At 41.1% G+C, this 23,166-nt stretch overlaps 2 protein-coding genes across 5 annotated transcripts in view; one reads left to right on the forward strand and one right to left on the reverse strand.

Annotated features, from left to right (window-relative positions):
- LOC121617096 (glucocorticoid receptor-like) overlaps positions 1–16,436 on the forward strand; it is a 68,213-nt gene extending 51,777 nt beyond the window's left edge. For both annotated transcript variants that reach the window (XM_041952126.1, XM_041952127.1), the window contains 5 exons: positions 2,227–2,499; positions 4,514–4,658; positions 7,230–7,360; positions 11,205–11,362; positions 11,556–16,436. In XM_041952126.1, coding sequence (XP_041808060.1) covers positions 2,227–2,499; positions 4,514–4,658; positions 7,230–7,360; positions 11,205–11,362; positions 11,556–11,708 — 860 coding nt within the window. In that variant the 3' untranslated portion in view covers positions 11,709–16,436. The remainder of the gene's footprint in view (positions 1–2,226; positions 2,500–4,513; positions 4,659–7,229; positions 7,361–11,204; positions 11,363–11,555) is intronic.
- Positions 16,437–17,031: 595 nt separating this feature from the next.
- Positions 17,032–23,166, reverse strand: part of LOC121616871 (rho GTPase-activating protein 26-like) — a 94,303-nt gene continuing 88,168 nt past the window's right edge. For all 3 annotated transcript variants that reach the window (XM_041951705.1, XM_041951704.1, XM_041951706.1), the window contains 2 exons: positions 22,317–22,408; positions 17,032–19,131 (listed from right to left, as the gene is read on the reverse strand). In XM_041951705.1, coding sequence (XP_041807639.1) covers positions 19,043–19,131; positions 22,317–22,408 — 181 coding nt within the window. In that variant the 3' untranslated portion in view covers positions 17,032–19,042. The remainder of the gene's footprint in view (positions 19,132–22,316; positions 22,409–23,166) is intronic.

Genomic DNA, 23,166 nt, shown 5'->3' on the forward strand with positions numbered 1-23,166 from the left:
TCACTTTCGCATATCCACTTTATACGCCCAGCCTGTTCCCAGACATCTTAGCAAGTTAAGATTTGTTCAGTCATGTTAAATCAAATATGCTCCCCCCCAAAATAAAAGCCAAAGGATTTTTGTTGGTGGGATAAAATTGGAAAAGACAGGAGGTGAAATCTTTTATTCATAACTGTAAATCTGAGCAGTTGGGATGGGAACATGACAGTCTACAAAGTGAACTAAACAAACCTGCCAAAATGCATCAGATTACAGCAATTGCAGGATAGATTTATACATGCATATATCCAAACATGAAATACAGACTAGCAAGTTGCTGTGTGACATACATTCACGCTACGTACACCACCGAGACATACTGTCTCTTATATCTTTCTCTTTCAATTACTGTCATTCTGTCTTATCTAAAAAAAGCCTCTGTCTTTCATCTTCAGCTTTTAACTTTGTTCTGTTCCTATCTCTTACCGCTTAGGTAATGACTCTCTCGTTAGGGTATGATTCCTCTGAGCTCTGTGACTTTTGCTTTTGGTTAAAAGATAATGCTCTTGTTTTTCATGACGGACAATCCTTTTTGAGTCTGTGGTTTTGATGCTTTGGAGGATTTGAGGAAGTCAGAATAAGACCTGAAACAATCCTGAAACTAAATAAATGGCCTTCTGGTCTACTCAACAATGTGCCACAGCTCTGTGGAAAATGTGTCTCCTCGGGGTCTTGAAGTCTTGAATGTGGGCGCAGATATCCCAACGTAATTTTGAAATGAACAAATCAATGACATGAGTCACAGAAAAGTCTTGATTTTTTTTATTCAAGTCCTCCTGAACATTTTGTTCTGAACAAACATCAGAAAGGCTGCAGCGTGGATCGGCTGGTGTTAGTCACTCATCTGTGAACATGTGCACTTGTGTGCCATTGTCTATGACACAGCTGCTCTGTACACGTGTGCTGGTATGCAGGCCAGGCAGAATGAGAGGGTGCCACCTCACACACATTGATCAGGCATAATCCACTGTCAAGTCCCAAGTCCACAGCCACGGATCACCTGGCAGTCTCTCGCCTGATTCTGCTTCAGAGGGTACATTTTCAGGAGCCAGTGCAACGAATGAGCTGTGTTGAGGTTCTGGAGGAAGCAACAGGTGAAGCACCACTGCTATAATGCTTGGAACCATTGTGTTACTCCAGCTCACGTTTCCTTGGGCCTTGAAGTAGTTTGTACAAATTAGCATTGTGAGAGTGAGATCACCTGTAAATAGTCCAGTGTTTGTCAGGCGGAGGTGAAAGTAGCTTCACATACAGAGACAGAAAAGACAGAGAGAGGGATTTGATGAACACCAGCGCATCGGCAGACAGGCTCCCACCCGAGAGGCTCTTAGTTGCCATAGAAACGTCAGGAGAGGAAATTAAAAAAAGGTAGAGAGTAGGGAAAAACATGTTTTTTCATGGTAACCTCTCAACCCCTGACATGTTTTGCACATTTAGTGGTAGAAAATGTCATAATGGCGACCAGACAATCTGCATTTTTTTTTGTTGGTGCTCTGGAGAGAAACTGCAAAATAAATAAATAAATAAATAAATAAGAAAAATGTTTAAAAAAGAAAATGTTCCTTTCAGAAATGGAAAGGTTTTTTCCTCAGTGACGCCTAGACTTTGGGGCTCATTAGCGGGCACAGACCAGCATGTAGCTTGTTACACAACGCTCATCAGAGCCAGATCATTTTATTGCTGCTATTGTCATCTCATCTTCTTTATTTCCAATGAATGAATTCAACTGATGATTAATTAACTTAATTGTTTCAAAGAATCATTTGTTTCCAAAACAAATCTGTTACAGACCTTAAAATGCACAGGTGGGATCTTATCTACTTGTGGCCTGCTGGCTTTAACATATATCTGTCTGCTCTTGTTCTGTAGTTTGTACATTTGAACCATGCAGCACATGCCTCTTTGAGAAGAAAACCCCCACATGACTCTATCAAATTAATTAATTCTTGTAATGATCCTAATCTACTTTAAGTGTATCAAAGTATCATCTCTTAATCTCTAACAAACAGTTGCTGCTTAAATGTATGCTGCTGCCTGGTTTCTGTTGTTTGGATGCTGTCGGTTCAGAAATCAAACTTATGAGAGGGTGAAAACAGGAGCATGTGCGCAATACCTAGAAAGTCAAATAATCACCACTTCCCTGTTTTTCCCTCCTTCTCTGCTCCTCCACCCCGCCCTGCCTCCCAGCGAGGAAAAACAAGAAACTGATCAAGAATAGAGTGCAGCGGGCCCCTGGATCATCGGAGCCCATCAGCAACATGCCTGTTCCAGTCATCCCCAGGTGCATGCCCCAACTCGTGCCCACCATGCTGTCTGTGCTCAAGGCCATCGAGCCAGAAATCATCTACTCGGGCTACGACAGCACGCTGCCCGACACCTCCTCTCGGCTCATGACCACTCTCAACAGGCTGGGGGGACAGCAGGTCATCTCTGCAGTCAAGTGGGCCAAGTCACTGCCAGGTAACAACGAGCTGCTCCTTGCAATGCTTTGGTTTGCTTTGGATGCATGCCGCTGCTCAAGCAAGGCATGCCACTGGCAGGGCTTCCAGCTTGTAATTGAGACTCATGCGTAGTGAAGTGGGCCAAGTCATTGATGCAAAATAAAGTCATTTGTTACTTTTAATACATGCAGCTTGTCAAGGAAGTTACATCTTTACTTTTGGATAAGCTAGAAAGTTTTGGTTTGACTAGTTTAGTACGCAAAGACAAAGCTTTCACTTAGCCAATCATCTGCTTGTCTGCATTGCTAATATTCCGCAGTAAAACTAAAGAACGCGAGTAGCTGCAGGTTAACTTGCAAAATAATGCAAATTGCCACTGAGGAAACAGAGCTTACCATATTTCAAAATGTCAAAATGTGTGTTCCTTCTAGTCGTTAGAACAGGTGCTCAAACATTTGTCTAGATTAGATTTATTTAAGTGGGATAATGCAGTTACTGAGAAGCGATGAAGGAGCCGTTGTGTCGCTGAAGTTAGTCATTTAGGCAAGTGGCTAGTGGTGGCCACTGTGGAAGGCTCCATGACTTCAAACTGCACAAAAAAGTTTTTTTTCTAAATGTCTCCTCTTGTCAGTGTAGCCAAAGACGAACAGATATTCAGCAACCATGTAATAAAAGGCCTGACCTCCGTAATACCTGAATCCATAATTACCGACACAAGAAGAGAGTAATGGTGGCTTATGAAAGAACAATTCACTTTAGAACCCCAGCCTCTCCAAAGCAGTTTGATTTTAATCAGGTCATGACCAAGGTTAGTGTCTTTTTGAATGTGCATAAAGATGATGTTGCTAATCATTATCTCTGTAAAGAAATTGTTCGTACGTTGAGTGGAGAATTTCCTTTCAGTTCAAATCACTGCAGTTATTGCCAGTGTCATCTTGACTTATTCAAAAAAAAAATTATTGATTCAGTCTCTGGGTTATTTCATCTAACAGCATCACATAACTACCATTTCTGTGCGTTAAAGATGTGAATTCTCTGCAGAGGATGTCAAGAGCTGCAGTGTTATTCCTCTTTGGGTTTAAATTCATAAAGATATACTTACATTTTACTGTTGTCCAAAATAACTTACATTCATGTTATAAACATAAAGAGAGAAGATAATTGCCGGGTACTCAGTTTCATTTCCACAAGAGCAAAAATGGAAACACAAAGAGTTTGGAATTTTAACCACCCAGGCTAGTTTCTAATCATGAGAGAGCAGGCACATGACTCGATAATCTCTTCAAGTATTTGCTTGGAGATTTTCTCTTCTCACTGTAATTGTTGCTATTGGTCACACTGAAGGTTTAAGATTAATCAACAAAACATTAACGTGAAAGTTTTTGGGGTTTTTTTGTATGTTTTGCTGTCATCTCCCTGTGTGTGACAGTACGATGAGGGAGAAATCTGGCTCCAATCTTGTGTGCGCATTGTTCACAGCTGGCAGCCTGCCAAGGTGATAGTGAGGAAAAGCTCTTGCACAACAAAGCCACGGTTAAAAAGAAATGTAATGTGAAAGGACTTTTCATGAGCAGGTCCGCTTTTATAGGCTTGACAGTGTGGAAATGGCTGAACTGCAGTTCAATTCCAGTTTGAACATCGACTTAACTAGACCTATTTTGTCTCACGCGCCGGCGTCGTGATTGTGTTTTAATGATGCACTGAGCAATTACTTTTTCTTTTGTTCAGTGCTTCTGTATCTCTTTGCTCTGCTTTTTAATAATATGAGCAGAATCGGTGAATTGTATCACAGGCAGCCATATAGACAGTCATCCTAGCAAATCATTATTTTCCAAGCTGCAATTGTTTGAAAAACATGCAGACATAATTGTAGAATAATAATTACTCTGTTGACCAACAGTGTTCAAAGAACAACTAAATGCTCAAATGTAATAATCCCTTTTTAGTGTCATTCCATTAGCATTTCATTTGTGTGATTACGTGTCTGTGCCTCTCTGTCTGTCTTTCTAACACTCCTTATCTGACTTTCCCAGGCTTCCGTAACCTGCACCTTGATGACCAGATGACATTGCTGCAGTGCTCCTGGCTCTTCCTCATGTCCTTCAGTCTTGGTTGGAGGTCGTACGAGCAGTGTAACGGTAGCATGCTCTGCTTTGCCCCTGATCTCGTCATCAACAAGTGCGTACCATGGACAGCTGTTGTACATTTATGCAGGCCTTTCCTCTGCAGCCAGTGTTGTTTTGTGTTTGCTCATTTCACAGTCTCTCTACGCTCATTGATCCATCTATGGTATATTGGAGATTTGGCAGTTATATCGGGTGAAAAGAAGCAGCTGGTGACCCCACCATGTTTGTCACAGGAAGCATGTGGCTCTCTGCACCTTCCTCAGACCAACAGTGGAGTCATCAGACAGAGATGTGGTCCCAGGCCTTACCCACTTATCTAGATTTACACACTGTTATAAAGGAATAGTTTGCCATTTTTGGGGACGGGTCTAATTTACCAGCAGGTGATCAGGTTAGCTTAGCATTAAAAAAAATGGAAGCAGGGGGAGATGGTTTGCCTTGCTTTGACCATCATTGAAAAATGCACACCCACAAGCACCTTCGAAGCTCAGTAATAATGTTGTATCTCGTTTGTGCTTTTTATACGGAGTTGCATGCAGGCAAAAACTGCAGTTCCTCGATTGGCCACTTGAGGCTGGCTCCAAAAGTGAGTCAATCCCCATATTAAAATGCAAAGCTTTACAGCAGAAGGAAACATGTTACAGCAACAACAAAAAAAAAAGTTTTCAGTTACAACTGTTTGGGGGGTGGACATTTATGCAGCTCACAGTTATGCATATTTATGGGCATGACTGCTTTGAGCGATGAGGCATCATTCGGCCTGCCTCAGCTCCACCCATGCTCCATCTCTATGCCCAGCCGGGTGTTTGGTAGTCAGGCACTGCCAAGCACAGTCACCTATGGGTGACTTCATGGAGGCTGCGTCCTTATTTTATACAGTCATTGGTTTCCCCCTGCTTTCAGTCTTATGCTAAGCTAAGCTAATGACTTCCTGTTACATCAGTCTTCTTATCTAATGCTCAAAAAGTGCATTTTTAAAAATAATGAACTATTCATTTAAGATAAAAAGATAAAAAGTTGCAGGAGTGATGTGACATGCCTTAATGATTATGTGTATTAATAGTGATGTATTTGGATATATATTTTTAGTAAAGAACACCTTATCTTTTGTAATACGCACAGTAAAGCATAATCAATAAGATGCGTTCCTCACACAGACAGACGAGAGCAGGCTACATCACTTACAAACTGAACCGCACAATAAATAAGCTTCTGTTGTCCCTTGAAGCCACAGAGAGACGGCCGATACGATTGCGGCCTGTTAATTACAAAGCCACATTACTTAAAGAATTGAAATTGATTGTGCGTCGTCTCTGCGAGCCTCTGTGCTTACCGCAGTCTTTGTAGTCCCCAGAGGAAACAGGATGAAGGAGAGGCTCATCTCCCGTTAGCTCGTCTGCTCCTATAGCAGTGTCTCTACATTTTAAGAGTCAGATTTTGAAACAGCATCGTCCCATTTTATCAATTATCTTTGTTAGTGATCCGTCAAACGCTCCCTGTCCTAGCTTGCTTCTGAAGTATTTCTGAAAAAAAGCTAGCATGTAGCATGTTTCAGCAGTGGAATTATATGTCTGAATTTTGAGATAAAATGTGCTGGACAGTTACATTTGATCACCTAAACATTTAAGTAAATTTAATTCTTTTTATTTTGTTTGCATTCAATAAACTACAGCTACAGCTACAGATGGGTATCATTTCAATATTCTTGATATCCGTACCAACGGGATAAAATATCTGAGTTTCAGTACCAGCCCCAAATATCGTACATTTAATTTACGTCACTTTGAGTAACGTGGACATGATTTCCCACAAAAGCCTGAATAAAACACAGTAAATTGATAAACAAATTAGGAATTATGTGAGCCTGACCAAGCATTTCAAACATATCGACAAATATCTCCTTTGGTTTGCTAAATACTTCATGGTTTTGGTGCTTGTTTGAAGTGTCTTTTTTGTCCAAAGTGTAAATGTTTTCCACTTTACAGTGAATGGCGAGAGAGTATCAGACTCCTGTTCATTGGAAACGTGTAGGAAGAGAGGCCAATAAACATGTAGACTCAGAGAGGTGTAAAAATAGATCTGAAAGGTGAACAAGTCATTGCCAGTAGCGCTGCAGTCAGTCAGAATGAATAAACAGCTCTCAACCCAGGGCTGCATACTGTATCTGGAGAATTTGTATTGATTTTAGCGATAGATAGTAATGTGAGCTGTATGGTAACATCCTGTCTCCTTGATAACAGATAAATTGAAAGTGCAATCAGCAAAAACCCAACATTGTCATTCAGACAAGTCCTAAAGTTACAAATCGTGCTGTTGTAGGCCACTCGGTTATTTGTTGCAGGGCACAGTAATCTTAAATCTAAATTTCAGAATAGAATATTCTGATGGTTGTAAAGACGAGGAAGGAATGATGTGAATAAATCGTGCAAGAGTATTGCAAATCTAGAGTTACCATCTGGACACAAGCATCCATCAGGACAGGTTTCACAGTCTGGTTTTCTCCGGCACCGTTATAGCTCTTCCCTGCTGGGTGTGTTTATAGAGAATTGAACAACAAGGTGAGTGAGGGAGCTCTAATCTGTATGTATCTCCTCCATCCGTTTCTCCACCTGTTTCCTCTCAGAGAGCGAATGAAGTTGCCCTTCATGACCGACCAGTGCGAGCAGATGCTGAAGATCTGTAATGAGTTCGTCAGACTGCAGGTGTCCTATGATGAGTACCTGTGCATGAAGGTCCTGTTGCTGCTCAGCACAGGTAATGCGACACGTTTCTCTTTGATCAATTATAGCAGTGCTTTTCAGACCAGTTTTTCAGAACTGTAATTATTCTGGGATTATAACAGAACTCCAAATCGTTTCTATATCAACCATGTCACACCGAAGGCTGATTTTGTCCTTTTCATTGCAATGTGAGGTAGGTCTCTATTTGTCACAGCAGGGTACTATAGTGGGTGGAATGGGGACAAACTGCATGGTAAATACTGATTTCTAGCGGCAGAACTGATAAGAATCGATGAGTGAATATGTTTGATTCTGTGTACAATCTGCAGACATTTCTGTATCTCCTCATGGCTACTGCAGGCAGACAGGATAGAATGGCCGCACAAGGATGCATGAATGAGTATATGATTGAGTTGCTTCACTGGATCAATGAGGCATTGAGCATCTGAAAAGCAGGGAGCATAGGGAGTCGGCAGATCGTAGATGCCTTCAAAGTCTGCTTTTTCTTGAAAATGCTGTGCCACACGACAGCAACTACTGCAAATGAGGGTTCAAACATACACTCAACATATCATTAAGAATGTGTCTGTACAGCAGACAGTCGCTTGTTTCCTCTTGAATAATCAGAGGATTTTGATCTGCCGTGCACAAAACCACACATTTGAACTGCTGTGGCTAATTTTAGCTTTGCAAGAAACGCAGCAAAACAATACAAACTTGCAGATGCAAGTAGGGTCTCAGAAAAGAAGACAGGTCAAACACTCGAAGTGTGTTTTGCTGCGTCAGGCCTCGTAATTCTGTTTAAAATCACGACCGATGGCAGCAAACGATAAACATGCCTCGAGCGTCTACTCTGTCATAAACACTATCAGTGTTGCATCCGTTTACAGCACCTCAATGACGTGTTGGAGGTGCGCTGGTTGTCACAGTAAGAAACTGAGCCTGCAGCTCTTCGTCTAACACCTCACCGTGGCTGTTTGATTGTTCCTCCCTGGAAGAATTAAAACAAATCTGCTGAAAAAGCAACCGTAAACGACTGCTGTCTTGTTTCGTAGACTCATTTTGAGTGATTATCTTAGTGTCAGTCAGCGCTAACCTCAATTCCGGTGCTAACTTTAGTGGGGCTTTCCTTTTCTTTACGTCAGGATTACTGAAGGCACCTTTAAATGTTTCAAGCCCTTGTCTCGCATTAAGTCGAGAGTCTATTGTTCAGCTTGATGGTGTCTTTTTATCCCCATGTTTAAGCTGTCAAAGTGTGCAGCTTCTTTCAACACTCGTCTTTGTTGCGCTAAAATTGAACAACCGTGCAAGGAGACATTTCTTTTCATAAGAGGCAGACACATCAATACAAAAGTCAAACTCCGTAGACCACACTGCAGCACACATTCTCACTTGTTTGCTGTCTGTTTTCTGGTCTGTCATCTCACGGCATTCTGTGAAAAGGTGCATAGCAACACTTCATTTCATCACATCATCACTGTAACGTGGCAAGAATGTTGGAAAGGACAAGCTGAAAAGTGTTTTGCTGTAGAATTGCAGCCTGCTCATCTTCTGTAGTCACTGTCTCAGCTGAAAAGATCTTCAAGTGTCCCACAGGTACTTAATCTCTGCAGGCCGATCATTTTTCTTTCTCCCCGTTAACAGCAACAGTTGCTGCCTTGACTTCTATCCAAAGTTTGTTTGAACATGTATAAGATGGTCAGTGATGTCCACAAAGAGTTAAATGAGCGTAACTTTCTTATCTCGGAGGATAAAATACGACTTGCTGCTTGCCTTGACTCATAATCACCAAACTCACAAATTGCCTGCGTAATGAAAAACCTCATTACAAGAAAACCTTTTCCCCCAATTTTCATCATTTCAATTTCGCTGACAGAAAATTGGATTCGGCGGAGATTTATTCTCCTTTTCGAATTTTATTCCGAATGTATTTTGATTTGCTGGCAGAGATTTGCTGAGTTAGTTTAAAGTGAACGAATTAGTGAAGGTCGTTAGAGGGGGAACTCTAAATAGGCAGCCTTCAGTTTCCTTTTTTTCCTGAGGAGGTAAAATAATTGTAAAAGCAGTAGACCACCAGTCATGATTTGTAATTATCACCATTAAAAGAAAAAAAAAAAAAACACTTAACGGTATGAAAAAAATATTACTGAATCAAACGTTTTCCCTCTTATGTAAATTTTCTCTTTGCTGAGGAGGAGAGAAGTCTTCCCTCTGCCTCACTCTCTTTGAATGACAGGGAAAAGGATGCACTTTAGAGGCGATTTGCTCGTTATGCAGAGGAAATGACATTTCCATACTGAGCCGCGGATGCATTTTCGTACCTGAGAGCAATTTCCATCTGTTCCCCTCAGGGATGGAAATACTATCAGGTCAGCACAACCGGTTTGAGCAGTTTTAATCGTTTCTCATGCACATGCGTGAAAATTAAAGCCACCTCTGGGGCAGTTCGATTTACTCTATAACGTACCTGTTAAGTTTAAAAGGCACACTTCCCTCTCAGCAATTGTAAAAACACACAAATGGGTCAAAGTAGCTATTTTCGACAAACACCCAAAGTTTTCTTAAATGAAAATAGCACTAAATTCTGATGTTTTATAATAAATAATCCATACTAGAGACGAGGAAAGGCAATCTGTTTTCACTCTTTTAAAAATGACCTCTCGGCCAACCCTGAACGTGCATAATGAAGAGGCCAGATAGCACTTGCGCTGCGGTGTCTCCCATTTATCTGATTATGTAAATCGGACAGTATTTCACCCCCATCCTGCCCTCTGTGGCTTTGCATAATGTCCAGGCCAGTTACTGTGGCTTCGCCTGGGCCCAGCGCCAGGCACCAGACTGACAAGTAGTCTGTGATGTATTGACGTGGTTGTTATGACGACTGCATATTGATGTCTTTCAGCCGTTTTGTGGTTTTTAGCTTTTTAACAGTGACCAGCACAGTCCAGATCCTCAGTGTGTGTTCTTAAAAATACACTGTACATGCAGAGTTCATGGTTTTTATGAGGTGTGTGTCCAAACATTTACTGCTCCACTTAGAGTCTCATGCGGGGCTCATCAGCTGGGAAACACACCACACAGAAGCTATTGATGTTGCTTTTAGTTTTGCATGTTTTCCACTGCCTGCAGCATTCAGATTAGGATCGGCGTATGTTGTGTCGCCTATGTGTCGTCTGGGTCCCACACAGTAAGTTTAAATGTTCTCTGCTGTTTGTTGCAGCAGAGAACAGGATAAAGAACAGACTAGGGTTGAAACGGTATGGTATACAAATTTACACAATTATAATTATGTTACAATGATCCTTTTTGGTTGAACAAACACAAAATTTCACAAAATCTTATGTCCTGACAGACTGTTTTTAACAACACTAACATGGTAAAGTTCAATATTATAGATAAGCAAATGTACATGATTAGATAAACGTCAGTTTTTATACTGTTGTACACAGTGAAACCAGCATACTGCTGCAACTCTAGACCAGACGAAGACAAATAGCAACATAACTGATGGATTTTCAGTTTCAGACAGATGTTAAAATGTGCATAACCAGCTGTTCATGTCAGCAGCTGTTCAGATGGCAGAGCAGATATAATGTGTCCAAGTGAAAATGACATGGGTGCATTATAAGGTATTTAGTACTGCTACAATCATGCTTTGTATTCTTTTTTACTCCCTCCATAGTTATCTCCTCAACACAAACAAAGACGCTGTTGATTTGGTCAAATTTTATCAAAGTTGTGCTTTGTGTTCTTTGCATGAAAACCTTCCTGCAGTAACTGCCAGCCTAACATAACGACGATGTCCTTCTATTTCAAACCAGTTCAATTGATGTTACCAAGTTGCATCTTTCGATGTTTGTGTCGATGTCTGCGTGCAGTGCCGAAAGATGGCCTGAAGAGCCAGGCGGTGTTTGACGAGATCAGGATGACGTACATCAAGGAGCTGGGAAAAGCCATTGTCAAGAGAGAGGAGAACGCTAGTCAGAACTGGCAGCGCTTCTACCAGCTAACTAAGCTACTGGACTCAATGCAGGAGGTTAGAGAAACACACACACAGATATATATACTGCATGCTTTACCTTCTCCCTCTTTCTGTGCAGCAGGAATTAGCAGTTGGGAAAAAAAATAGAAACAGAAATAGAGAAATTCAAAATACAAAATAAAAGCTGACTATATATGAACATGTTATGCAAAAGCTAATTTTGAGCTAATGTGTGTCTCTCCTCCAGATGGTCGAGGGTCTTCTCCAGATCTGTTTCTACACCTTTGTGAATAAAACCCTCAGTGTGGAATTCCCCGAGATGCTGGCAGAGATCATCACCAACCAGATACCAAAATTCAAGGACGGGAGCGTCAAGCCTCTGCTGTTTCATCAGAAATGACTGCCTTAAGCTGTGAAGCAATGCCTTAATTTCTGCCCTGCCCCGTGTTTCTCTCCGGGGCCCCAAGCTTGCTGCCCGAGCCCTAAGCCTTTGCTTGCGCCCCCCTCCCCCCTCCCCCAGTTGATTTGATCCCTCAGTTTCTCCGTGCCCCCTCTAGGAATTCTGCCACTCCCCTCCAGGCCTCAGCCATTCGGCCTGATCTCGGAGCACAATACCTGTGGCCTCACGCCTCCCGATCCGGTCCCAGGTTTGGCCAAGACCACGGGAGGACATCCACCCACCGACCCGCAGCCCTTCCTGTTGGCTTCACAAGAACAGTTTGTCCTCCAGGGGAAGTATGTTGGCTCTGAATGTCTCGTGGGCAGGATGCATTTTGGGCAATCGTTTCGTTTTCAGCCCCCTCATCCCGTCCACGGCCCTGTCCTCAGGTTTCTAATGCTGTTTCTTTTGGTGGCCGCCTGCCTCTTAATCTCCTGCCTCTAGCGTTTTATTGCCGTTTCCACTGACAAGCCAACACCTAGAAACACCTTTTCCTCCGACAACTTGACACAGCAGCCTATTGAAGTCCGAGCCTGCTGTTCCTCTGCTCACCTGCCCAGCTTGCCTCTGTTCGCCCCTCCCAGCTCCACTGGGCAGAGAATGTCGTGAGCGTTCACTCGTTGCGGTTTCCCGAGGACTGTCGGAGATGAAGGGGATAAACCAAAACACAGAAAAAGTCAAAACACACTCTGGCATGAGAGAATCTTTTTTTTCCTCTGGACCCAAGGACATTGAGGACGAACTGTTTTCAGCTGTGAATCGGTTATCTTTTCTGAAATTATACGAATCAGATTTATATACCAGACCAATGGAAGAAAGCAACAACAGCTAGAGGAATATTCATTTATTTTATGCAGTCGTGCATTTCTGACCACACGCTTACACACAGTAACGTACAAAGTACACGCAGACACACATTCACTCAGCAAAATGTTTACACATGATGTATCTGAGAAGGGAAAAACAGTGCCTTTTAGCTTTTAAAGCTCTTCATAGCCATCCTCTAAACGGTTGTTTTTTTTTTTTTTCCTCGCATAACAACCTAACCTTGACATCCTTCCACATTTTTTTTTTTTTCTGTTTTAGTTTTTCCATGCGAGCAATTTCTGTTTTCTTTCCAAGCCGCCATTTTGGTGTTTTTAATGTGGGCAGCTCTCTCCGTTCTGATCCCCAGCCGTGCACGTAAGGAAGACAGCCTATGGTACAGATTACAGATGTGTAGAGCAGTGTGAAATGTGGAGATCTCAATTTTTAGGTCTTAAAAAGTTTGAGAATCAAGTAGAAAAGACAGGAAAAGTATGAAAGAAGGTTGTTAAAGTCCCAAAACACATTTCATGTGTTTCTTTTTTTCCCCATGTGAAGTATATTTGATAAATATACTGCATCTCCCTATCAGCCTCACATCGTGTTCAAAGCTTAAATCCCCAGATAGCACGAACAAATATAATGTTGAATACACATCCAGATACCTTCTCTATCTCAAGCTTGTGAGAGGCTTTGTGCTAAATGGACACCACTGGAATTTAAACACGGCATATCTAATGTTTTTTAGTACTTAAGGGCACACTTACTGATATAAGTGTGATGAATAATCAGAGTTGTTAATTGGAATGAAACTTGTTTACAAACCTTTGCAATTTATCCAGATGCAGTTGCACAAATGGGGTTTTTCAAACTAAATTGCCTTTAAAAAAAAAAAAAAAAAAAACATCCAAGGCGTGTGTTTTTTAGTAAATAGCCATAATGATTCAAGCAAACCTGGCTTGAAATCCGTCCTTTCATTGCCAGCTCCATTCACACGGAGGCTGCAGCGTAGTCAGTGGGTTCATGCAACTTTATTTTCAAATGTGGTCTCATGGAGCTCCGCTTGGAGCGACTTACCTGGCCAGACTTCCTGTTCCTGCCTCAGAAATCACGGCTAGATCAAATAGGAGTGGAGCGAATTTCCTGACGTGTGTTGTAACCTAGCAGGAGTACTAGACTGGTTGGATTTCTTAGATAAGGTACCATGAATGCACTGAAGTGCTGCACACTTATCAAACCTCTAAAGACTGAGAAGTCTTTGAATTTATTTTCCAGACCTGAATTGACTTCACCATGTAGAACTCCTGATAGGCTACCAGAAAACATAGTATTTGTGATGAAAGTATTGGCTCAAATACCCTTTAACCAGCTTCATCTCAATGTGTTATTATTAAGTTATTGAGCTCAGCACGGCTGAAAAAGGAAAATAAATATATTTACATATATATTTGTTTGTATATGAGATTTAAAAAGAAAATAGAGACACCCATAATCGATGGAACCTCTGTTCTCAGCACAGGCTTTCATCTCTAAGGTTGAAATATTTTTGCAGTTTGGTCCAAATAATTTGTGAATCAAAACTCAGGCTATGAGTGACTACATCGCTTGGATGTGTTCCACTAGTGCCAAATGTAATACATTTTTATACGTCTTTTCCTGGACATGTGAAAGAGTGATTATTCCATCGGGATTCGACATTGTGTGTGTGTTTTTTTTTTTTTTTGTAACTCAAGGATGCTCATTTGTGAGAAAGATCTTAGTTCAGTGTCACACCTACACCAGCTTAAACGTACTGATTGTTATCATCCAAAAGTGTATGACAGACCTGTTTTTTTTTTTTTTGTTGGAGATGCACAAACTATTGTATTTTTGAAATTGCAGAGTAAGTAGTAATACCCACTGCTGTCAACAGGTGATGGTCAGCACTTTGGTACATTTGCAATGTGAAAACATGTTCGTACCAGCTTATGTGATGGCCAAAGCTGATCACATGAACAGCGTGCGCAGCTGTACATTGGCTTCTGCTGGAAGAGCAAACACAGTGCCCCCCCCGACATCCCGTCTCCCCTTCAGTGTTTCTTGTAACTGCCGGCCTCTCTGCCTAAATGTCGACTGTACAGATCTTCTGCTCTTCACTCTGAATGGTACTCGTCCCTCCGCAGCGCATAACTCTGAATTGCAGTTAACAGAGCAGGTAGCAGGTTGCCATAGAGACCGGTCATTGGTAGGTTACTTACAGCGAACAGCACTGCAGGCTCTGGACGTGTTCGAGCCGCTATTCAATAAGAGCCATCATGTTTTTAATCAGCCATTCAGCCGACGGATGGTCACTCACAGCGGGGTTGTTTCGTGTACAGCGCAGGCTTTCAGCTTCACCCGCTAACTCGATCTCGTGGTCTTGTGCTGTGAAGAACATGGACTTAATGCCGCTCACGTCACTGCTGACTTATTCTGGGGGAGATTTGACTAAAGTGTCTGTTTGTTTGGGTAACTTTTGCATACAGTATTACAGTTGTTTCCAGGTGGTGGTGCTTCAGAAAACCAGCTTTAACGTGTAGATGTAACCATATCCCTGCTCATTTCTAAATGGCCATAGGTGTATATAGCAGCGCCGACATATCAATGTAAACAGTGTCTATTATTACAAAATATTTTTACATGGACATAACCTCTATACTCCTATACATTTTCTCTTATCTTTCAGCTACATGTTTGACTAAAGGCCTTGCGAAAGGGAGACAGAGAGCCATAGAAATAAGATTTCAAATCAGGAAATAGATAAACACTTAACAGATATCAATGCTTTTGGAGATTGATCTATCGTTTTAATGAAAAAAAGAAAAAAAAAGGACAATATTTTCTGCGATTTTGAATACGTCACCTTGATCCTCTTTGATATGAATAATTTTACCCAATCCTTTTTGTACATTGAACGAGTCAAGAAAGTAAATATTTTTCTGTTTGTTGGTTTGTGTTTGATAAAGGTAGACGTGTTGAATACATTAGGAAGTGTTAAAACATGTTTGTCTTGTGAAGTAAATGTAAATTCTACGAGTTGATGGGAAAGTCTACACGAATGCTCACTGTGTTTTAAAAGTTCTAAGGAAACGAGGGAGGAAGGGAAGGAGGGATGGAAGGTGAGACAGACTAGAGGTTTTTGCGTTATATAAGAGTGACCAAAGCAGAGGAGAAAAAAAAAAAGATTTAACAAACAGAAGTATTCAAGCAGTTACATTTTAAGTAGCACTTATTATTCAACTTCTAGTACTTCTTATTTTATTTGAAATGTATCTTTTGTAAAGGTCCAGGTTTTGGATCCCATGTACATTGCTGTGAGGATTTACTGGTCACATTAAAATACAAAGTTATGAAAAAAAAAAAGAAAAAAAAAAGTTGAATCTCCGCTTGAAAGTAAATCTACAGAGCCTGACGGAATTGCACTACCCTCATACTGGGTGATAAAGTCTATTTTGTATAAAATACATGCAAATATTATCTTTAAAGATTAAGGGCAGATCATGTTTCACTGGTACATATGGCTATGGCTTTCATTGAAGTCTGTTTTGTTCATATTTCAGTTATGTAAATGTAATCCAATGTAAAAGCAAACAAAAAATATAAAATGTTTGTTTAAAAAAAAACAATAGTTTGTTTTACTTCTGTATTACACCTCCTCTGTAGTCAGTGTCGGTATTTTCACCTATTTGATTAAATGTTGACTTAAGTTATCTGTGTTGTTCTTTGACATTGGATTCGGCATCGTGTTGGTAACAACTTGGATGATGTTTTTTTGTCATCAATGGTTCAAAGTGGAAATTCAGAAGAACTGATTTCTCTTGAGTTCAGCCATCTTACACAATAAAGTTTCCTGTTTTTCAACGCTCAGCTCCAGTGGTTTCATTTTTTTTTTTGTTTTCTCAGATCTCTAGAAATAATCTCCAAATAGAGGGATCAATTAAAGATGCATTTTGAGAAATCTGCTTATTTACAGTCAAGCTGTGCATTAGATGAGATCGATACCGCTCATGTCTAAGTATGGAGCTAGAGTCGAGAGGCAATAATGCTTGCTTAGCGTAAAGATTGGAAGCAGGGGGGAACAGCTAAAAGTACACTTTTAGTGACACTCATAAAGCTCACTAAATAACTGGTTAGGTCTCATTTCTTTAATCTGACCACTGAGCTGATCTGTGCTGAAAATGTCAAGTTACCTGAACCCAAACCTGGTCGCCAACATAACAAACATTAACGTTTCCTCCCCACATGCAAATGTTTTACATTTCCCCAGAGACTATTTTGCAGGGGCACCATCGCTGCACCTTTGGCTTTGCGAGTGTGATTGGTTTGAAGAAATACAAAGAAGCCAGAGATGCAGCTGGACTTTTCTCCAGTGCTGTAGCGAGGTCTGGCTATGTGAGACTCAACCACAGTATAAATATTCACACCAGGCACTGAAGCCAAAAGAGAAATCGAAGAGCCCAGCTGCAGCTGTTGAACACTTATCTTTAATTCTGCACAATCTTCACCAAATTCACCAAAACATCTGGAAGAATATTTAAGGCTGTAGATAGACTTAAATGATACAAAAATCTGGGCAACAAAGATGGAATTAAGGAATTAAGTTAGTATGCTACAAATACAAAATATAAAATTTCATACTTAAAAAAAATTATACCTTATCAAATGCTGTGTATTTATATACAATGTCGATAAAACACCTCAAAATGAATACAGTTCAGGATTACGCCTTTAAGAAACTCTCATAAATAAGAAGTTCAGGTATGAACGAAGTAGTCTCATTTCACATTTAAGCTTGTTTTTTTTTTTTTTTTTATTTACTCTCCCATTTGATTTTCCTGTTAAAATGCTAAAATGTTCTGTAATATTCTGTCCTAAAAGAAAAAAAAAATGAAGTTCAACAAAAAGCTTTTCAGAAAAGTCGATACAGACGTTCACCGAGTGGGTCAAGCACAGCGTTCAGCTTTGACTCGTGAAATGAGGACATTCGTTGGAGCCCCGAAGCAGACCAGCTTTCATATATTGTACATGTTTGAACAGCTGTGAAGAACTGATGATTCCTCTGTCTGAGCTTCTCTGAAAAAAGCATCTGCATTTCATTCACTTATGAATGACAGCCTTGGCTGTAAACTCTGAATGCAAATGTAACTGTCCGTCCTCTTCATATAATTACATTATGAGCATCTCCTTTGTGAAGACCCTCGTCATGGGCCTTGATGTAAACTCAGGCGACTATGTGTCCGATTGCATGACTGGGAGCAAAACATCCAGCTTTAAAATAAATACATGTAATCAATTTGGAACAGCAGAGCTCTGTGACGTGAAAGATACGGCATCCTGGTTCATGAGAATTCCCAGAACGGATTGAGATAGTGCAAACATGACTCGACACTGTGTGATACTAGATCCAATTATTTCCAATAATCCAAAAATATCTAAGCTGTGGAAGCGGAGCGAGGCCTCACAGCTGGGCTTGTGTTGACCAGCAGGAATCAGTTGTTACTCCTCCTCTGCTTTGTAAACTGCTGATCTGCTTGTGGAGCTTGTTTGAAATTTTTCACATTTTTTGTGAGGGCTCCGCAGGGAGAGGCATTATAAATAAGGATAAACCCGATGCTGACCTTTTGGCGAACCGCTTTCGAGGCGACCTCATCCTGTGCTGATCTGCCCCGGGGCTCCTGCTGCTGAACTGGGGCTCTGAAACATAAGCCAGGTTGAGTCTTGTCCTGGGGAATTACCGGACCGCCACAGCGAGTGCTCGCAAACACATCTACAGCTGTACAACAAAACCGATCATTTAAATCGGCTTTAAAAGCTCCGGTACCCCAGTGCGATTGGCCATCATTCAAACAGCACACAGTGAGGAGGTGAACCAGCAAGTCCAAAGCTAAAGGCCACTTGCTTTGTTTTATGTTCCCCGTCATCGTCTCCGCGGGAAGATTGTTCTATTTCTAGCTGATAAAAAGATGGAGGAGATGCTGAAGGAGTGGCAGTGCAGATCAAAGTGATAAAGCAAGGGCTGATCACAAGCCTCTCAGCTCAGAAATATCAACTACAAGTGATTCTCTCTCTCTCTCTCTCTCTCTCTCACACACACACACACACGCATTCCAGGTTCATTACCACATCATTTTCACCAGGACTTGGGAAGTCATCCACACTAATCCAATAACAGCCAGAACCACAGTGGGTCTTTTTTTTTTTTTTCCAGTGCAATTCATGTGCCCACCCCCCAAGTCCGCTACGCTCCGTTCCTGCATCATATCCATTCCACGTGGCTCTGCTTGGTCCAGTTTCAATTCCCAGTCTAGTCAAGACAAGAGCGGCCTCATCAGCGATGGTCCTGTCCTGTATAGCACACGATCTAATGGAGTCTGAACAGCCTTGTTGTGCAGTCAAATCTAGCCAAACACAGTCCAGTTTTGGTCAACTCCTGTCCAGCACTGTCTGGTTCGAGTCTCCCTCTCGGCCCTGGACTATAAAAACTCCACGTAGTTTTCTGGTATCAGTCCCGTCCGGCCGTCCAGAGTCCCTTCCAGCCAACCGGGCTCCCTGGAGGCATGAACTGAAGAGAGAGTGAGAGAGAAAGAAACATTTATTTTTGTTTAAATATGTCAAGATGAAGAGAAAAGTGCCTTTAAATATGTGGCACCTACACATGTGGGCCGACACATGTACACAGGAGGCACATGTGCAGATAGTGTGAGAGAGGAAGAGCGGAGGGACGGGGGTTAGAGACAGATGCTAATAATTGTTCGCAATTTCACGTGTTCCTCATTATCTAAGAGTTTCATATCCAAATATTTTGAGCGGACGTCTCTGGCAGCAACATCCCACGCCAATCACTGCTAATAAGTGAGTATGAAATATGCACGATATCAGCTCCAGACAGGGGTTTTTCTATACTGTCAATGGTGAAAACTATCTAACGACCAAAAAGATACTTAGGGAGAAGGTGTCAAAACAAACAGCTGACTTCTATCATGGTTATATATTATTTAAAAAGAAGCCATGCTGATGTTATTGAAGAGTCCATTGAATGAATCCCATCACGTTGAAAACTGACAGGTCAGGGACAGTCTAATCTAAATGAACCGCTTTCATGCATTAATGTTTCGAGTTTGGAAGGAGACACATGGATATACCTCACATTTTGCCAGCTATGTTATCTTTGAAACCAATATCAATTGATTTTTTTGGCCACTTGGGGTAAGACGAAGGAGCTGTAAACACAATATTGCAATATTATGGCCTTATAAAGTTGATTATGTGCAACACATTAGCAAGCAAATAGCTAACTATTAACTCATTGTAAATATAAAAAAAATATTGATTTGTGTAATGTTAAAGAATGTTACAAATTTAAATTCAGAAATAATTTGAGATTATTAATCAAGAATAAAAATTAGCAATTTGTGCACAGGAATTAAATTGAAACTAAAGTTGGCTGCAGTGTTTGAAGTCTACATTTCCATTGTTGTGTCTTGTTTCATGCTCATAACATTGACTGGAACATATTGCTCTCTTTATATATATAAAAAAATCCTCAATTATTTCTTTGCTGTTGTAACACTGCTGCAATGTTCCTCCATGATTGAGTGTGAGGCAGCAAGATGTAAACATATGGCAAGTGCAAGATGTAACAATAAGCAAGTTGAAGCTGAAGCTTGATGTGTATGAACTGCAATAATACTGCAGTTTTGAGGAAGCAACGTAAATGAATTAATTGCATGTTGCTGTGGTGTGTGTATATATTGTGATGTTCAAGTTGCAGATCTACTAAACAACAGGACTTCTGGCAAGATACTTCTAAAACACAGAGGGATAAAAGGAACATCGGTGCAGAAATAAATTGTGTGTTGACCACATTTTGTGCTCGCAGGGAATTTGACTGAAAAATGCTGCAGACCATGCTACCACAGAGCTACATCAAAGGAAGAATGTGAACAGTGCACACGGGTTTTTGTTTGTCCTTGATCTTCATGGATCTGACTGATTTAAACAAATGCTAAAAAAAAACCAAACAAACAAACAAAAAAAAAACAACTCTTCCTTTGAATTCAGTTTGTGCAACAAAGTATGAACCAAAACTGTGGTTATGTTCTGTATAACAGCTAAGATTAACACATTTATAAATTGTACTGTAAGCATACAATGTGTCTTGGCAGTGTCCGACTACGCCGAACTCCCGGCTAATACAAAAATGGGTAAAGAGGTGGAGCGTGGGTGGAGTTGAGGCAGACCGTGTAAAGCCTTGTTGCTGAAACCTAGTGGCTTAATCAAAGCAGACAAGCCCATAATAATGCTCATGCTTTAATATAATTTAAATCAGAACATGTATTTATATAGTTCTGCTAGTAAGTTGGGCATTTTAATATGTGGGTCTATGAGAACTGACCCGCTTTTTGAAAAAGCCTCGAGTGGCCATTCGAGGAACTGCGGCTTCAGAGCTAAAAAGACATCATGAGGCTGCAGTGTGAGCTCCATGGGGATAGCTGGGATGCTCTGTCCTTGGCTAGCAAAGAGCAGACTGGGGTGTTGAGATACCACTGTGGGGATTACATGTCACCAAGGCCACATTTTGACCCAAATGGCTCCGATGACACTGCACTGCATTACATAACCAGCAACAATCTTAATGCAGCTATCTCTATTTAGGGTCTGGGAGTCTGAGAGACCATGTGTCAACTGACATGACCAAAAAAGTGAATCCCTACCAATCCTGAGTACGTGTGTCTGTTTAGCTGCAGGGATTTACAACATACCATGATAACTACACACTTCAACTGTTATTCTGCCTGATAACAAGCGCAGCGGCATAAGAGCCACATAAGTCGTATTATTTATATTTCATGTATCTTTAAATCTGTGCAAATCTGGTCTTCATTAGGAGAGCGGAGCCAAAGAAAACAGGGGAGATAAATGTGATTTATCGTTTTGAGAGGCTGAATTTAAGCTGGAGAGGAACCCCGAGACTGTCTGTATCAAGATTACTGTATGGAGGAGAGGTGGAAAGGAAAGGAGAAAGAAATAGAAGGAAACCACTGAAAAAGACAAATAACATCTCCAATACCTGCCTGTGTCATCCTCTCTGTACATATACAGGATTACTCGTTTTTAGCCCAAAACCAAGCAAATGACTCCTCAGATCTGAAAGATATTAAGTTCTTGGCTGCGTGCAAAAGCAACACGTTACACTTGACTGCCTCTGTTTCATTCTAGTCTGCTTGCCAGCCTCTGATAGTCACTGGAGAAGTGTGCAATAAGAATAAGTGCACATCCAAGCTTGTTTCAAAGCCAGGTGCTGGATAAAAATAGACTTGACACACAGAATAATATATTATTCACCCTATGGATTCAGCCAGTAATTTACTGCAAGGAGTCAACTAAAGAGCTTCTTCATACAACTGCAGTGCACCTTCCTCTGTCCTCCACCATGACCACGGGACCTTTCTAAAGGAAAAACTTTTGGGAGAAATAGCATTATAGCATTATAAAAATGGTAGTCTAGGGGAAATGGTGTTAAAAGCCTTCCAGTTATAATATTTCGGGCAAAGTCCCCTGACTACTTTGATAAATTTAAACACATTTCCTACCCCAACGATGAAATCCAACACCGAGGCTAAATTAAGACCAGCAAACTCACAAGGCCGACTTTCCCTTATGACAGTAATTGTTTGTTTCAAGACAAACACCAACCCACATTCTTTCCTTTTTCCTTTCTGCCGGCTAGTTCAGAGCCTGACTCACCGTTCTCAAAGATGGTCCCGGCGATGAAGGACAGCTCCGAGTCATGCTCTGCCTTGCAGGCATACAGCGCTCGAGCCTTCCTGCCCACAATACTGGAGGCAAGAAGAGAGTGAGAGTGAGGCGGTGTGCTCTGGGCTGATTCAGAGGAAAAAAACAGACAGCTTTCGGTTTGAAACAACGCTTCATTTAGACGCGCCAACCTAAAGTAACACCAGACAGCTCGTTACTTTATATGAACTGTTTTATAAGCACCAAGTGGCGGCATTCACAAATAACGGATGTTTTCTAGCAAAGTCGGGGTAGAGCAGTCGTTTCGGACTGATTTAAATTTCTAGTGTTTGCCTTTTATTGGACACATAATGTCCATATATTACAAATTTAAAATCACAGTTTTCTACTGTTACAAGTCGCTGTAGCTTATACAAAATCAGGGTCTGCTGCACGATCTGCTAACTGCCATGCAAGCTGCAGTGGCTGCAGGAAAGTTTTGAGGCTTCAAAGCAGCGGCGAGGAAGAACAGCTGCCAGAAATACAGTGACACTGTATATCAGCCAAGGTTAAATTGAGCAACTGCATCCAATTGAGGTGCATTTTTACCCCAATTCGATTACAAAGTGACTGCTATTTTAATGACTGCAGCCTGATCTGTGTAAAAATAGAAGTAATAGTGTGCATCATTGATCCAAGATGCTATATTATTTTTTAAATTCCCTCCTTTAATTAGAAAGGTCATGGTCCACTATATGATGGCTCCCTGCAATCACAGCAGTAAGACTTTGGATTAAAGAGTTTTCTTTTTGAATTACCATTCTGCTCTTCATTTATTCAAACTAATCTGGTAACAGTCCAA

This window comes from Chelmon rostratus, chromosome 14 (assembly GCF_017976325.1).
Source record: "Chelmon rostratus isolate fCheRos1 chromosome 14, fCheRos1.pri, whole genome shotgun sequence".
Taxonomy (NCBI): domain Eukaryota; kingdom Metazoa; phylum Chordata; class Actinopteri; order Chaetodontiformes; family Chaetodontidae; genus Chelmon; species Chelmon rostratus.